Source organism: Vespa crabro, chromosome 10, assembly GCF_910589235.1.
Source record: "Vespa crabro chromosome 10, iyVesCrab1.2, whole genome shotgun sequence".
In the NCBI taxonomy this organism is placed as follows: Eukaryota; Metazoa; Arthropoda; class Insecta; order Hymenoptera; family Vespidae; genus Vespa; species Vespa crabro.
Window position 1 is genome coordinate 2,199,998 of NC_060964.1, and position 12,950 is coordinate 2,212,947.

General features: G+C 30.1%; 1 protein-coding gene and 1 long non-coding RNA gene across 3 annotated transcripts in view; both read right to left on the minus strand.

The window, feature by feature from the left end:
* Positions 1–268: 268 nt before the first annotated feature.
* Positions 269–1,320, minus strand: LOC124427547. The gene is made up of 2 exons (XR_006942982.1): positions 1,244–1,320; positions 269–617 (listed from the first exon to the last, which is right to left on the minus strand). It is a non-coding gene; the product is annotated as an uncharacterized LOC124427547 (long non-coding RNA).
* Positions 1,321–4,102: 2,782 nt separating this feature from the next.
* LOC124427347 overlaps positions 4,103–12,950 on the minus strand; it is a 69,435-nt gene continuing 60,587 nt past the window's right edge. Inside the window, exons 2-8 of one of the 2 annotated variants that reach the window (XM_046970177.1) lie at positions 5,457–5,546; positions 5,099–5,161; positions 4,960–5,025; positions 4,790–4,831; positions 4,622–4,693; positions 4,459–4,566; positions 4,103–4,352 (exon numbers count right to left, since the gene is read on the minus strand). In XM_046970177.1, coding sequence (XP_046826133.1) covers positions 4,215–4,352; positions 4,459–4,566; positions 4,622–4,693; positions 4,790–4,831; positions 4,960–5,025; positions 5,099–5,101 — 429 coding nt within the window. In that variant the 5' untranslated portion in view covers positions 5,102–5,161; positions 5,457–5,546 and the 3' untranslated portion in view covers positions 4,103–4,214. The remainder of the gene's footprint in view (positions 4,353–4,458; positions 4,567–4,621; positions 4,694–4,789; positions 4,832–4,959; positions 5,026–5,098; positions 5,162–5,456; positions 5,547–12,950) is intronic. The other variant, XM_046970178.1, reaches the window with a different exon arrangement.

Sequence of the window (12,950 nt, forward strand, 5' to 3'; positions counted from 1 at the left end):
CTTTTTTCTCTTTTTTATTCTTTCTTTTTTTCTTTTCCTTTCATTAACACTTTGCAAACTTTAATATATGTACGTATTGTATGCATCCACATGTACGTTCGACGATGTGTAATTGTTATTTAAGATTTACGAACTGTAAAACAATATCTTAGCGAAAGAGTAAGTTCGAAATGAGTATATATTCTGTCGAGTATGCGAACGAGGAGATAAGGAAAAGGAGGTTGACCTTGAGAACGAACTAAAACTCTCACTCCCCTTTAAATTATCACTTTCTTTTGAGACACTTATACTTGGTGCTTCCAAAATATGATAATATATTTTTCACTTTTTTCTTTTTTCTTTTTTCTCTCTCTCTCTCTCTCTCTCTCTCTTTCTTTTTGTTTTTCTTTTTCTTTCTCTCCTTCTTTTTTTTCTCCCTTTCTTTCTTTCTATCAAAGATTCTTTTATTTTAATGTCAACGATAAACGTACAGTTTATTTTTCTCTTTTCTTTTATATATCGTCGAAATAACACTGAAATAGAATAAAGCGATCACTTGATCTATCACACTTTTCACGATCGATCGAGATTATAATATAAACTCACGAATTTCGAATAACTTTTATTGCGGCGATCATCTATCAAAGAAATGAGAATTTACTTTTACCAACATTATTCGACGATTAAATACAAATTTTTATTTTCCGGTAAGACGTTTGGTAACAGATATTTACATACTTGTGCTTATATATATGAGCGATATATATGTATGTATGTATCAACGTACGTACACATACATACATACATACGTACACATACATACATACATACGTACACATACATACATACATACATCATACATACGTACATATGTATATATGTATCAACGTACGTACGTATGTATATATATATACACATGTATAAATGTACGGAAATCCTGGCAATGAATAATTTATTAGCAATGAATGGAAAATTTACGATTTATATATAAGCATGATCAACGATTACCGTATGGAGGTCGAATGTCCAATGGATTTACTTTGTTAAAAAAGTTTCGTTGGAAATAATATTTTGTCACTGCCAGGATTATTGCTTTAATGAAAAAAAAAAAAAAAACAAAAAAAAAACAAAAAAAAAACAAAAAAAAAAAACAAAAAAAAATACAAGAAAAGAAACAAAAAAAGCACGAAAAAAAATAATAAGAAAGCAGAAAAAAAAAATAATAAAAAAATAAATAAAAGGAAAAAGTGAATAAGATAGTTACGAAAAGAAAATTCTCATGGATTAACGAGGGAGAAATCAACAGAGAGTACCGGCGTTACCGCGATCTACCGAAGTCACGAGATGACTGTGAATGATTCGAAACCACGGCTACGAACCTAACGAGTTGTCAGTGAAAGTTGGACATTCGCCCGCAAGTCTACGCTATTCGATCGCCTCATGTTGCAGTTCTGCGGCTCCACCATTCCGCTCTATAGTCATTTATATACATATATATATATATATATATATATATATATATATATATATATATACACACATACACACGTATATATGTATGTATATATGTATGCATATATGTATATATGTATAAATGAATGTATGTATGTATATATACGTGTTTACGTATATTTGCATGTGCGTTTACGTATGCACCAATTTCTCTTACAACGACTACGTTTTTTTGGGCGGAAATCCAAAAAATGAACTATTATTATCATCGCAAGTCGAGTATATAAATACATACGTCGACAGTTGAAACAGAAATATCGAATTAATTTAATATTAGACTTTTAGATTTGTTATTTAAAGAGAAACAAAAGTTTATTATTAAATTTAATATTAATATAAATTTCTAGATTGAATTTTTTTCTCTTCTTCGTTTCTTTTTTCTTTTCTTTCTTTTTTTTTTAAGTTTAAATTATTTCAAATTAGAATTAGAAATCGTCTCACAATTTATATATATAAATTATATATATATATATATATATGTGTGTGTGTGTGTGTGTGTTAAATATCGATGGAATTTCGGCATAATAACGAGAATATATAAATTTGTCTTGAAAACAAGTAAAAACAACTTATTGATTTTATAATTTGTTCTTTATAGTTGTTCAAAGGAATATAAAAAAAAATATTAAAGTGGTTTTACCTTGGTACAATGATATGGGATTAGGCATACATATTTCAGTTATGGACGATTAAAAATGTATAAAATAAACATTCACTTGGTTCTGTCAATATATTGTATTGAAACAGCGGTATTTAATGAAATTTGTGTCGACCTAAGTAAAATTTCTCAACATAATCTTAGGCATTATCGACATTCTTTTCATTTTTCTTTTTTTCTTTTTCGCATTGATGATTTCTCTTTTTGATGATTTTTCTTTTAAACATGTGACACAAGTCGTTCAACTGTTGTTCATAGTCTAACAATTTGTTTGATCAACAAATTTTTCTATAATTCAGCGATCTGCGTAGTCTGATGTTACGACTAGTATTATTTACTTAACAAATATAGACAGATCATTCATTTAAAGAATATTTTAAAGATTTAACTTTGTAATCAATGTACTCTTACTTTAACAAATTTAATAAAACTTAAATATAATTTTTAAATTTCATTAACAATATATCTTTATTTTCATAATAATTATCTTTTATTATTTAATATAATATAATTAATATTAAACATAGCGTTATTAAAGTCTTTGCATATTTTGTATATATATTTATATATATATATATATATATATATATATATATATATATTATAATTATAATTTAATTTATTGCGAAAGTAAAATTGTCGAAACTCTTAAACAAAAAATAATTTTCGATGACACGAAAAAAATATTTGACGCATGTCAGAATCAAACTTATTAATTTGTTTATACATAATAGGACATGCGAGAAAGTATTGTTTTGTAAGAAAAATAATACTCGTATAATTAATTTATCTCGTAATCGTGTTAGAAGACCACGATTATAATCAAAGTAGTCACGCACGAAAATATACATACGATTTAGTTTGTTTAATTCCAATGGATAAAATTTTCAATAGAAATAATCTTATCAGAATCATAATGAATTAAAAATCAATGGATATATTCATTAAAAAAAAAGCATCTAATTTTTTTCGATTAATTTCTTTCAGACATTTCCCATTAAGGATCGTACGTTAGAATATAATTAAATAATTAATTAACGATATGTTATACGAGGAAATAATTAATTATGAATTTTAAAAAACGATTAAAGATTAAAATTAAGTGAATATTGTATTGAGGATAAAAATTTCTAGAAAAAAAAAATATATATATATATATATTTCGATAATTTAGAAAGTTACATAGAATTTACAAAACTCCGTCCAATCTCTAATAGAGATCTCGTAAATGATTTAAAATTCTTGATGTATATCGGGGAAATTCCATATATGTTACAAATCGTAGAGTTGCATTTCAATGAGAATGTGACACAGATAACGATAACAACGACTAAGACGATTTCTTTTTTTATATATCCCGTAGATCAGCATGTTGAATGGACACCCGCCTATCAGCTGGAAATCAAGAAAGCAGAAAAGCTAAAGTGAACTCCTAATTGAAAGAATTTATATCTATTTCTTGCTTGTTCGTGAATAGAAAATTAGACGAATCAGATTATAATAGTTTGAAACGATACGAAACGTGCAACGGTGGTGTTATAAACACATCTCGTTTATTTTCTATTTTAACCTACATACAAGATGTGTCGTGCATCGAATAACAACAAGGAAGATCGTTTGATTTTAGTTTGTTAGAATCTATGTATATATATATATATATATGTGTGTACGAGTAAGTTACTAGTACACATACATATATAGAAACATGTCATTAACATTGGAGACTTTCTTTCTACTAAATTTCTAATTAGCTTTAATGAACATTGAAACAAAGTAATTTAAAATCCACGATAATTCTCTTTAGATTAACAAACAGACCTGCGGTTTCGTCAATAAATATAATTCCATCTTTCATTTCTATTTCTATGTCTATATTTATTCATTCACCGATAAGTTTCTCCATGCGGACAGTATTTTTTTAATTTTTTCTATGACGATTATTTTGACGTTAAAAAATGCAAATGATTACACTTGTTTCTTTTTATTTTTTTTAAATAAATTACTATGTGAGAGAGAACGTTGAGACGATTTTGTTGACGGATAAATTTCACCGAATAAAACACCATTATTTGAATCCGATTTTATTTTGCGCTGCGATTGTGATTTCAGGAGTTGGTCCACTGAATGGTCGACTAGCAAAGATCCCATACTTTCTAGGTGGGGGTTCGGGTGGCATGGTTGGTGGGAAAGAGGGTTCGAGAATCTTAATGGAAAAAAAAAAAAATGAAAAGATAAGAAAATATTCACATTACAAAACGTGTATTAAAATTCTTATGAGTATCGTAAGAGAATGTGGAATTTGTATTAACTTTGATTCTCCCGAATGGTTCACCCATTGCCTCGTCTTCTTCGCCATTTTCAATTTCTCGAATTCCGACGTCAGTCGACAGAATGCAGCATCTCTGCGTGCGCTCGCACTGAAAATCATCTGAGATTTAATAACGATCGCTGTACAAGCTTAGTTTCAATTACTTTTTCGACGACTTTCTCTAATTCGTTCATCTTATACGTGGCTGCCAATAATTCCGTACTGAGCTTCTTCATCTTACGATAAACATATTATTAAAATATTTTTATCCTATTTATTTGATATATAATATAATTATTTCCTTTTATAAATTTCTTTAGAATATTTCTTACCTCGCTTTCCAATTGTTCAGTAGTCACCTTTTGCGTACCTTTCTGTAAAACTTTTTATATTAATATTAATAATAATAATAATAATAATAATAATAATAATAATAATAGTAATAATAATGACAATAATAATAATAATAATAATAATAATTTTTTAATGACGAATCACTGACCGCCTTCACTATAATTTCTTCATACTCGGTCTTCTTTTTCTTTAACGTAATGAGATCATCCAGTTTCTAATATAAGTAAATTTATATAAAATTAATGTTTATAATTTTGTAACAATTAATATTCATTTGTAATTCATACCATTTGATTCTCTTTAAGGATGACCGATAGATCTTCATTGGATTTTTTAATTCTCTGAATCACCTTTTAAGGAAGATAATAACAGTAATAATAACAATAATAATAATAATAATAACAACAACAACAACAATAATAATAATAATAATAATAATAATAATAATAATAATGATAATAATGATAATAATAATAATATTAATAATAATATTAATAATAATATAAATAAGGATAATATGATAATAAACGATACTCTAATTCCATTTTAATTGTTTTTTTATATTATTAGATTCAAATGAAAGATATATTATGTATTATATTATTATAAGTTGCGAATGTTACATTAATTATACAAATATCTTACTTTGTTAGCATACCAAAGTGCGATGTAAAGCAAGGCATATATGAATATGCAAATGATGACATTGTCTAGAACATAGACACGTATGAAAGACTAAAAGAAAAAAACAAACGAAGATATTACATTTGATTTGTCTCTTTTTTCTTTTCTCTCTCTCTCTCTTTACTTTCTTTCTTGTTTTATTAAATTATTTTCTCTTGAAAAAAGATTACCTGTCGATCATAAATATTAAGGTGTTTCAAAATCGGATATGATCTCACTAATTGCGCCAACAGTCTTTGTGAAGACATCTTCGAGGTGCTCCATCAGCGAGAAATGAAAAAAATGGGGAATTAGATAAATCGAGAAGATAGAAACTTTTTTACGATCGAAAGGACAAAAATTTCGACGATCCTCGACGTCTTTTTCTCTTCTTATCGATAACGAACAATCGATCTTGCAATTAAAGGTAAATTGACAATATTCATAGTAACAGTATAATATATATAATACATTATATTATATAATATATAATATATAATATATAATTTATAATAAATATATATAATATATATATATATATATATAAATATATATATATAATAAATATATAATTATATAATATATACATATATAGTATATAATATAATAATATTTTGTAAAAAAATAATTTCGATATTTTTACAATTTCGTATTCCTGTGTGTATATATGTATGTATATACATACATGATACATTGTGATAAATAAATTGTTAAAGAATCTATTTAATTATAAATAGATTTTTATTAATAAATAAATATAAAAATTTTATTAATAAATAAATAATAAAATAATATCGAATGAATAATATCCCCCGTATAAAATGATATTTCATTAAAACTTTTTCGAATTAGGTTTTATCGAATAAAAAATTTTGCTTACGTTAAAATGCTTTCGCGAACTAGTATCATTTTTTAAAGGTTAAAAAGGTTAAAAAATCAACTTTCTCGTTTAAAATTCTTGTCAGTCGAATTAATATTGCGATTATCGATCGTCGCATAACGCAATAACAGAGGTCGAGACAGGACAAGAGTCGAATCGATAATGAGAATGATAAGAAGAAAGCCGTCGTGTTGATAACATCGACGTGAAATCGCTGCTGATACGTAATGTGCTCTAGGATTTATAAATTATTACCTTATTATTATCATCACGGCCCATTAATCAAAGTACTCGTGCGAATTATTCGAAATTAAAAACACTCCAACTGTTTTTTATTATCGTATTCTCATAAACTTATTCGCGTATAATTTATGAAGATTCCAATTGTCTTAGTCAATTCATCAGTTAGTGAACTTTATAATTTTACAATTTGACATTGCTTTGTGAATTTATTATTATCGTTGAAGAAATGAAAACAAAATAAATTAGTAGTTTTATATATATATATATATATATATATATATATATACAATTAAAATATCATCGTTTAAATTCATTATTAAATGAATAAATAATAAATTGAATAATAATTCGAATAATTATTTATTTAACGGATAAATTAATATTTAATAAAACGATAGATAAATATAAATCTTATCGGATCGATATATACATAAATTCTTTTAATGAAAATTTCTACATGTACTTCTAATAATATTTTACGATATAACATAAAATCGTTTAAACTTAAAACACGAATGGAGAAAAGCGAGACCCTTTGCTTTAGAACAAACAGAAGAGAGACATAGCGAACGAGTAATGCGATACACACGTGGGGTGTAAAGTCTCGGTCGAGGAGATATTAAAAGTCTTGAAACGAGCCATTAGGCAAACAAGGTGGCATACTTCGTCGAATATATATACATATACATATATACATACATACATATATATATATATATATTCGTCCACCATCATCCCCCTTTAGTGTGTCCTTTCGAATGAGCTCGGAGGCTAATCCAGGCTGAAGTTTTCCACGCGAGAAGAGCTCCGACGATTCGTCGACGTTTATTATTAGCATTCGATTAAATAAACGGGGATTAGCACATGAAAGGCAAACCATAGATATATAAGCTAGAAAGAGATACTAAGAAAAAGAGAGAAAGAGAGAGATAGAGAGAGAGAGAGAAAAGGTATATTCGATCGGTTCAAACGAAGCCACTTGCCGGTTCCCAGCTCGGAAGGAGCAGGGGTAGGTTAACTAAATAGGAAGTTAGGCAAAATGAGGCCTGAGGCTTGGATTAAACCGAGCTTAAAAAGCTTTGCCCGTTATAAAAGAAAGAGAAAGAGAGACCGGGCAAGGGAAGGGGTTGGGACGGTGTTAGGACTGAGGAAAAGGGAGTGGATTCGAAGTGTAGTCGCGACGAATCAACTGCGAAAACACTCGAGATCACTTAGAGGAATCTCGGTCCTATGTTCTCTCCCTCCTTTTCATAGTTATGTATATCTCTTTCTCAGTTGGTGTATGTAAAGGTATAGATATACACACATATATATATATATATATATATATATATATATATATATATATCTATATATTCAACTTTCAAACAGAACGACGACCGGCTTTACTTATTCTTCTTCGTTGATGGCCAACCAACCCTCGGTAAGAGAAATGTTTATGTAAAACAGTAGCCGATAACGCATCCCATTGGAATGGCGAGGACGGAGACAGGAGCAAGGAGAGACCCACCACTTGACGCGTCAAAAACGTCAGTTACATATCGAAGGGTGGAAAGGCGAGGACAGAGACAGATAGAGAGACAGAGAGAGAGAGAGAGAGAGAGAGAGAGAGAGAGAGAGAGATACGTTGCGTTGTTTTGTAGGGTGAAATTGTTGGGCTTTGTGTATTTCAGATAGAAAAAGAAAGAGAGAGAAATAGAGAGAGAACGAGAAAGAGAAAAAGAGAGATGGACAGGGATTATTGAGAATATCCTTGTCTATCGAGCAAAAATCAGATCCATTCTATACGTTCAGGATTTCTTCCAGAAAAATAACGACTGCTATCCTTTTCTCTTTCTTTCTTTCCCTCTCTCTCTCTCTCTCTCTCTCTTTCTTTCTGTTCTTTGTTCCTCTCTTTTTCTCTTTCACCGTAATCCCAAAACCTTTTTCGTCCCGCTCGTAAACTCGAGCGTCCGTGATTGAAGAAGGAAATCGCCGATATGTAGTTTCCCTTATCTCTGACCCAAAATCGCTTATCTCGTAGTTCGATGCATTTTTCCCGTACAATGCTTAAATAATATCCCATATTTCTTTGGGTTCCTTTATCGATTTGAAACCTCGAATTGATTTTAATCCGTACAGATAGATAAGTAGAGAGATATTCGAAAATACGCTATCTCATCGAATTTTCTACGATCTCTCTCTCTCTCTCTCTCTCTCTCTCTCTCTCTCTCTCTGTTAAATAATACCGACATAAGTATTATATATATATATTGAAAGATCGTTATTGGAAAGATAATTAATAAGATAAAGAGAGTAAGGATTTTATTTTTCTTTTTTTTTCTTTTTATTTTTTCTTTTTATTTTTTTTCCCTTTTTCCCTTTTTCTTAGAAGATAAAAGATCGTCATGTTTTAGAAAGAAGAGAGAGAGAGAGAGAGAGAGAGAGAGATAGAGAACATCCGTTCTCTCGCATCGTAGCTCGCTCCGTGATCTCTTGGCTCGTTCTGCGGGGAGAGACTTAATTATCTAATTAATTAACCTCAATCAGAACGATGAGTAATTTCTCGCTCCGCTGGCGCCTTTGCCGTCACGTTGCGTGCTTGCCTGCAAAAGAGAGAGAGATAGAGATAGAGATAGAGAGAGAGAGAGAGAGAGAGAGAAAGGGAGTCTTTCTAGTCACACTGAACACGAGCCGAATTACGGATGAATTCACTGCAAATCGATTATGTCTCGATGCTATTGCTTGCCGTAGAATTTCAGCTTTTCTCTCTTCCCCTCTTTCTCTCTCTTCCTCTCTCTTTCTCTCTCTCTCTCTCTTTCTCTCTCTCTCTATCTCTCTCATACACATTAAACTTCGTTTTCTGTCTCAAGTTTATCCATCCTCGTCGCACTCACATCATATCCTTCGTGTTCTAGTAACAGGACTACACCACCGTTATCCTGTTTTCGGTGAGCAACCAATTTTCCATCTTGTCTCCATCCTCCCTACGTAGTACCTTCTATCCTCAGTCGGTTTCACGCCGATCGCACGATGTTGTACCTCGTTGACTATGTGACTCACAAAGACGTTGCCTTTGCTTTTGCTTCACTTTGCTTTACTCTCATCATCTCGTCTTCGTTCGTTCGTTCGTTTGTTACGATAAAAGGTATATAACTATCAGATCGAAGCTTTCTCGTTTTCGATAAAACCAATAATAAGACTAGAAATTTTCTTACGTACATCTATGTAGACGTATGCATATGATTATATTATTTATAATATCTATATTAGATGGAATAACGATGAAGAATTTTTTATTATTTAATTGGAAAAAAATGTTTAAATAAATGGACAACTAAATTAATTAGAAAATTAATATATTGATCTTACGTTCTTCATTCTGATATAAAGTAATAAAAAATTTCGACGTCGATTATTGGTCAAAATAATAATAATAATAAATGAAAAAACCAACCAGTTACGTAGTTACATGCGTTAAGTCAGAAAATTACGATATAACTTTCATCCTTTATCTCGAAGATATTTTATAAACGTCGAGAGACGAGTATATAAGCGACATATATACATAGGCATTATAATACAATATATGAAAGAACTCTTTACACGTGACACTTAACGAGAATCTCATAATCTTGATAGGAACATCTATCTTTATCTCCCTTATTTACCACCCTCCGTCTTTTCCCTCTCTCTCTCTCTCTCTCTCTCTCTCTCTCTCTCTCTCTCTCTCTCTCTTTCTCTTTCTCTTCCTCTCACGCTTCGGTTCTCGCTTCTCTCTCGATGCCCAGTAAAATCCCTTTGAAGCTTGCCCATTGACGCTCGTGGTTTAATATTCCGTCACGAATATTAATGCCCTTCCTCGCCCAGCGACTCCTTGTAAATCAGCAAAGCTCCATGCTGATGCACTTTTTGCTGCGGTTTTCCTGCGCATCTTCTCTCTCTCTCTCTCTCTATCTCTCTCTCTTTCTTTTTTTCTCTTTTTCTCTTTTTCACTCTATCTTCTCTCCCTATCTCTCTGTCTTTGTTTCTCTTTGTCTCTTCGCAGTAAGCGAGGACAGTAGCGCTGATTGAGAATAATGCGAGGTACCAATTATTCGTTCGCATAAAGAGGAATTCATTAACGAGAGAAAAGCGTCAGCGAGGCATCTCTTAAGCAACCGTCAACCTATACTACCTGCACGCGCCTTTTGTATATAGAAATGCATTCCTCTGTCGAGTACTTACTTTCTATATTGTCCCTTTTCGTTTCCCGTTACTGCAAGTGCATTGCATGACAAAAAAACCGGGAGGAACCGTTTTGAAATGTGATCAACCATTGGATCATCCCATACGGATCAACGATATGATAAAGAAAGAGAGAAAGAGAGAGAGAGAGAGAGAGAGAGAGAGAGAGAGAGAGAGAGAGAGAAAGAGACGGAAGGTTTTATTCTATTACACTCCTGCTAATACTTATATCTCGTTAAAAAGTTCACAGAAGAGGAGAAAGATAAAAAAAAAAAGAAAGAAAAAAATGGGGAGACAGATTCATCTGTTTAAAGCTTTATACTTACTATTGTATATTATAGTAATATATTTTCTATATAAATTAATATTTTATTTTCTCATTTAATTATATTTTCTTTAATTATATTTTCTTTTCCTTTTTTATTTTAATTCTTTTTTATAATTTAATTTAATTTTAATTGTATTTTAATTTTTTTTCTAATTTGTTCTCTATCAAAGCTCCGATTTAACTTTCCTTTTCTATCTTCTTTTCTATTTATTTTTTTATTCTTCTTTTTTACTTTTGATACCTCGCCATATAAAAATCTTTTTGTTTAGTTATATTTTCTAACTAGATGCTATATTTTTTTATATCGCTATAATAAAAGAAAAATATTTTTTAATTGTATTTTTTGATTTGCAGTGTTTCCTTTTTTCTTTTTATTTTGTTTATATATATATATATATATATATATATATATATATATATATATATACATATATATACCTTTGCCATATAAAAATATACATTCTGTTATTATTATATTTAAAAATATATATACTATAGTCTGATATGTTATCTTTTCGATTATAACATTTCTCACTGATTTGTTTTATCAATTAAACGAAGTGTCAGATATCAATGGTGACCTTTAACAACGCAAAGAATTAAATTTTACTTTATTTTGTTGTATCCATCCTATTCGTTTCTTTATAGAAAATACATATTAAATATAAGACAGAGAGAGAGAGAGAAGGCTTCGAGGAAAAGCTCTTTGATTTGCAAGCATCTTTTTTTTCTTTCTTTCTTTCTTTCTTTTTTATCACAAGTAAATCAAATAATAGAACAAAATTTCGTCGCTCCATTGTCGACGCTTATAAGCTTTTACGAGAATTCGCGTATATTTCTACGTTGCTCCCACGGAGGAAATAAAAAAAAAAAGAAAAAAAATAAAGGGAGGAAAGGAAAGGAAAAGTAAGGAAACAACAATAAGAAAAATTGAGAAGAAAAAAAATGAGAAAAGAATGAGGAACACCTCTTTCGAATCTTGATGTTTCGCCGAGCATGAAATAAGTGTACACACGAAATCCCTCATGGCAAAGAGAGGGGGCCGTAAGACTTCTTCTTCGTTGTTTCGTATTCGTGATGATAAAGCGAACTTGCTTTGCAAGAGCACACGAATTATCTACATAGAACGTATCTATGTAATTCGTACGTACGTACATACGTGCATATGTATGTAAACAAACAAGCGCGCTCTCACACAAATATAAACTACCAAGCAACAATAAAGAAGAAATGCAAAGGGGATGAAAAACGAGATCGCACGGGAAACGCGAATCTCCTTTTCTTCTTCATTCGATCGAACCGCAAATACAAATCCCTCGTGCATGAGCCGTTATAAAACCATAAAGATGTAATCGCCGCCCGAAAAGGAGCGTACCGATGGATCTCAAAATTGACAAAACACGAACACTTTATATTTTTCGTTTATGATATTTTTATTTTCTTTTTTTCATTTCGTAAAAATTACGAACTATCAAATTCATTCTACGTGATAAAATTATTATTATTTATTATCGTAATAAGGCTATTATTAGATCGTTTAGACCAACAACGATTTACTTTACGTTTCTTTAATAATCATAGGACAGTGATACATAGAAAAATTGTCAGGATTTAAATCGAAAATTGAGTGACTTTGAAAGAAATTCACGAGAGATGTAATAGTGGAGATGTAATAGTAGAGAGGGAGATCTAATAGTGTATGTCTAAACGATATATAGGAAGATCTAATCATTCTGTTTCTTTTACAATCAACAAATTTGTTTTAATAATACATAACACTAACCTCTCTCTCTCTCTCTCTCTCTCTCTCTCTCTCTCT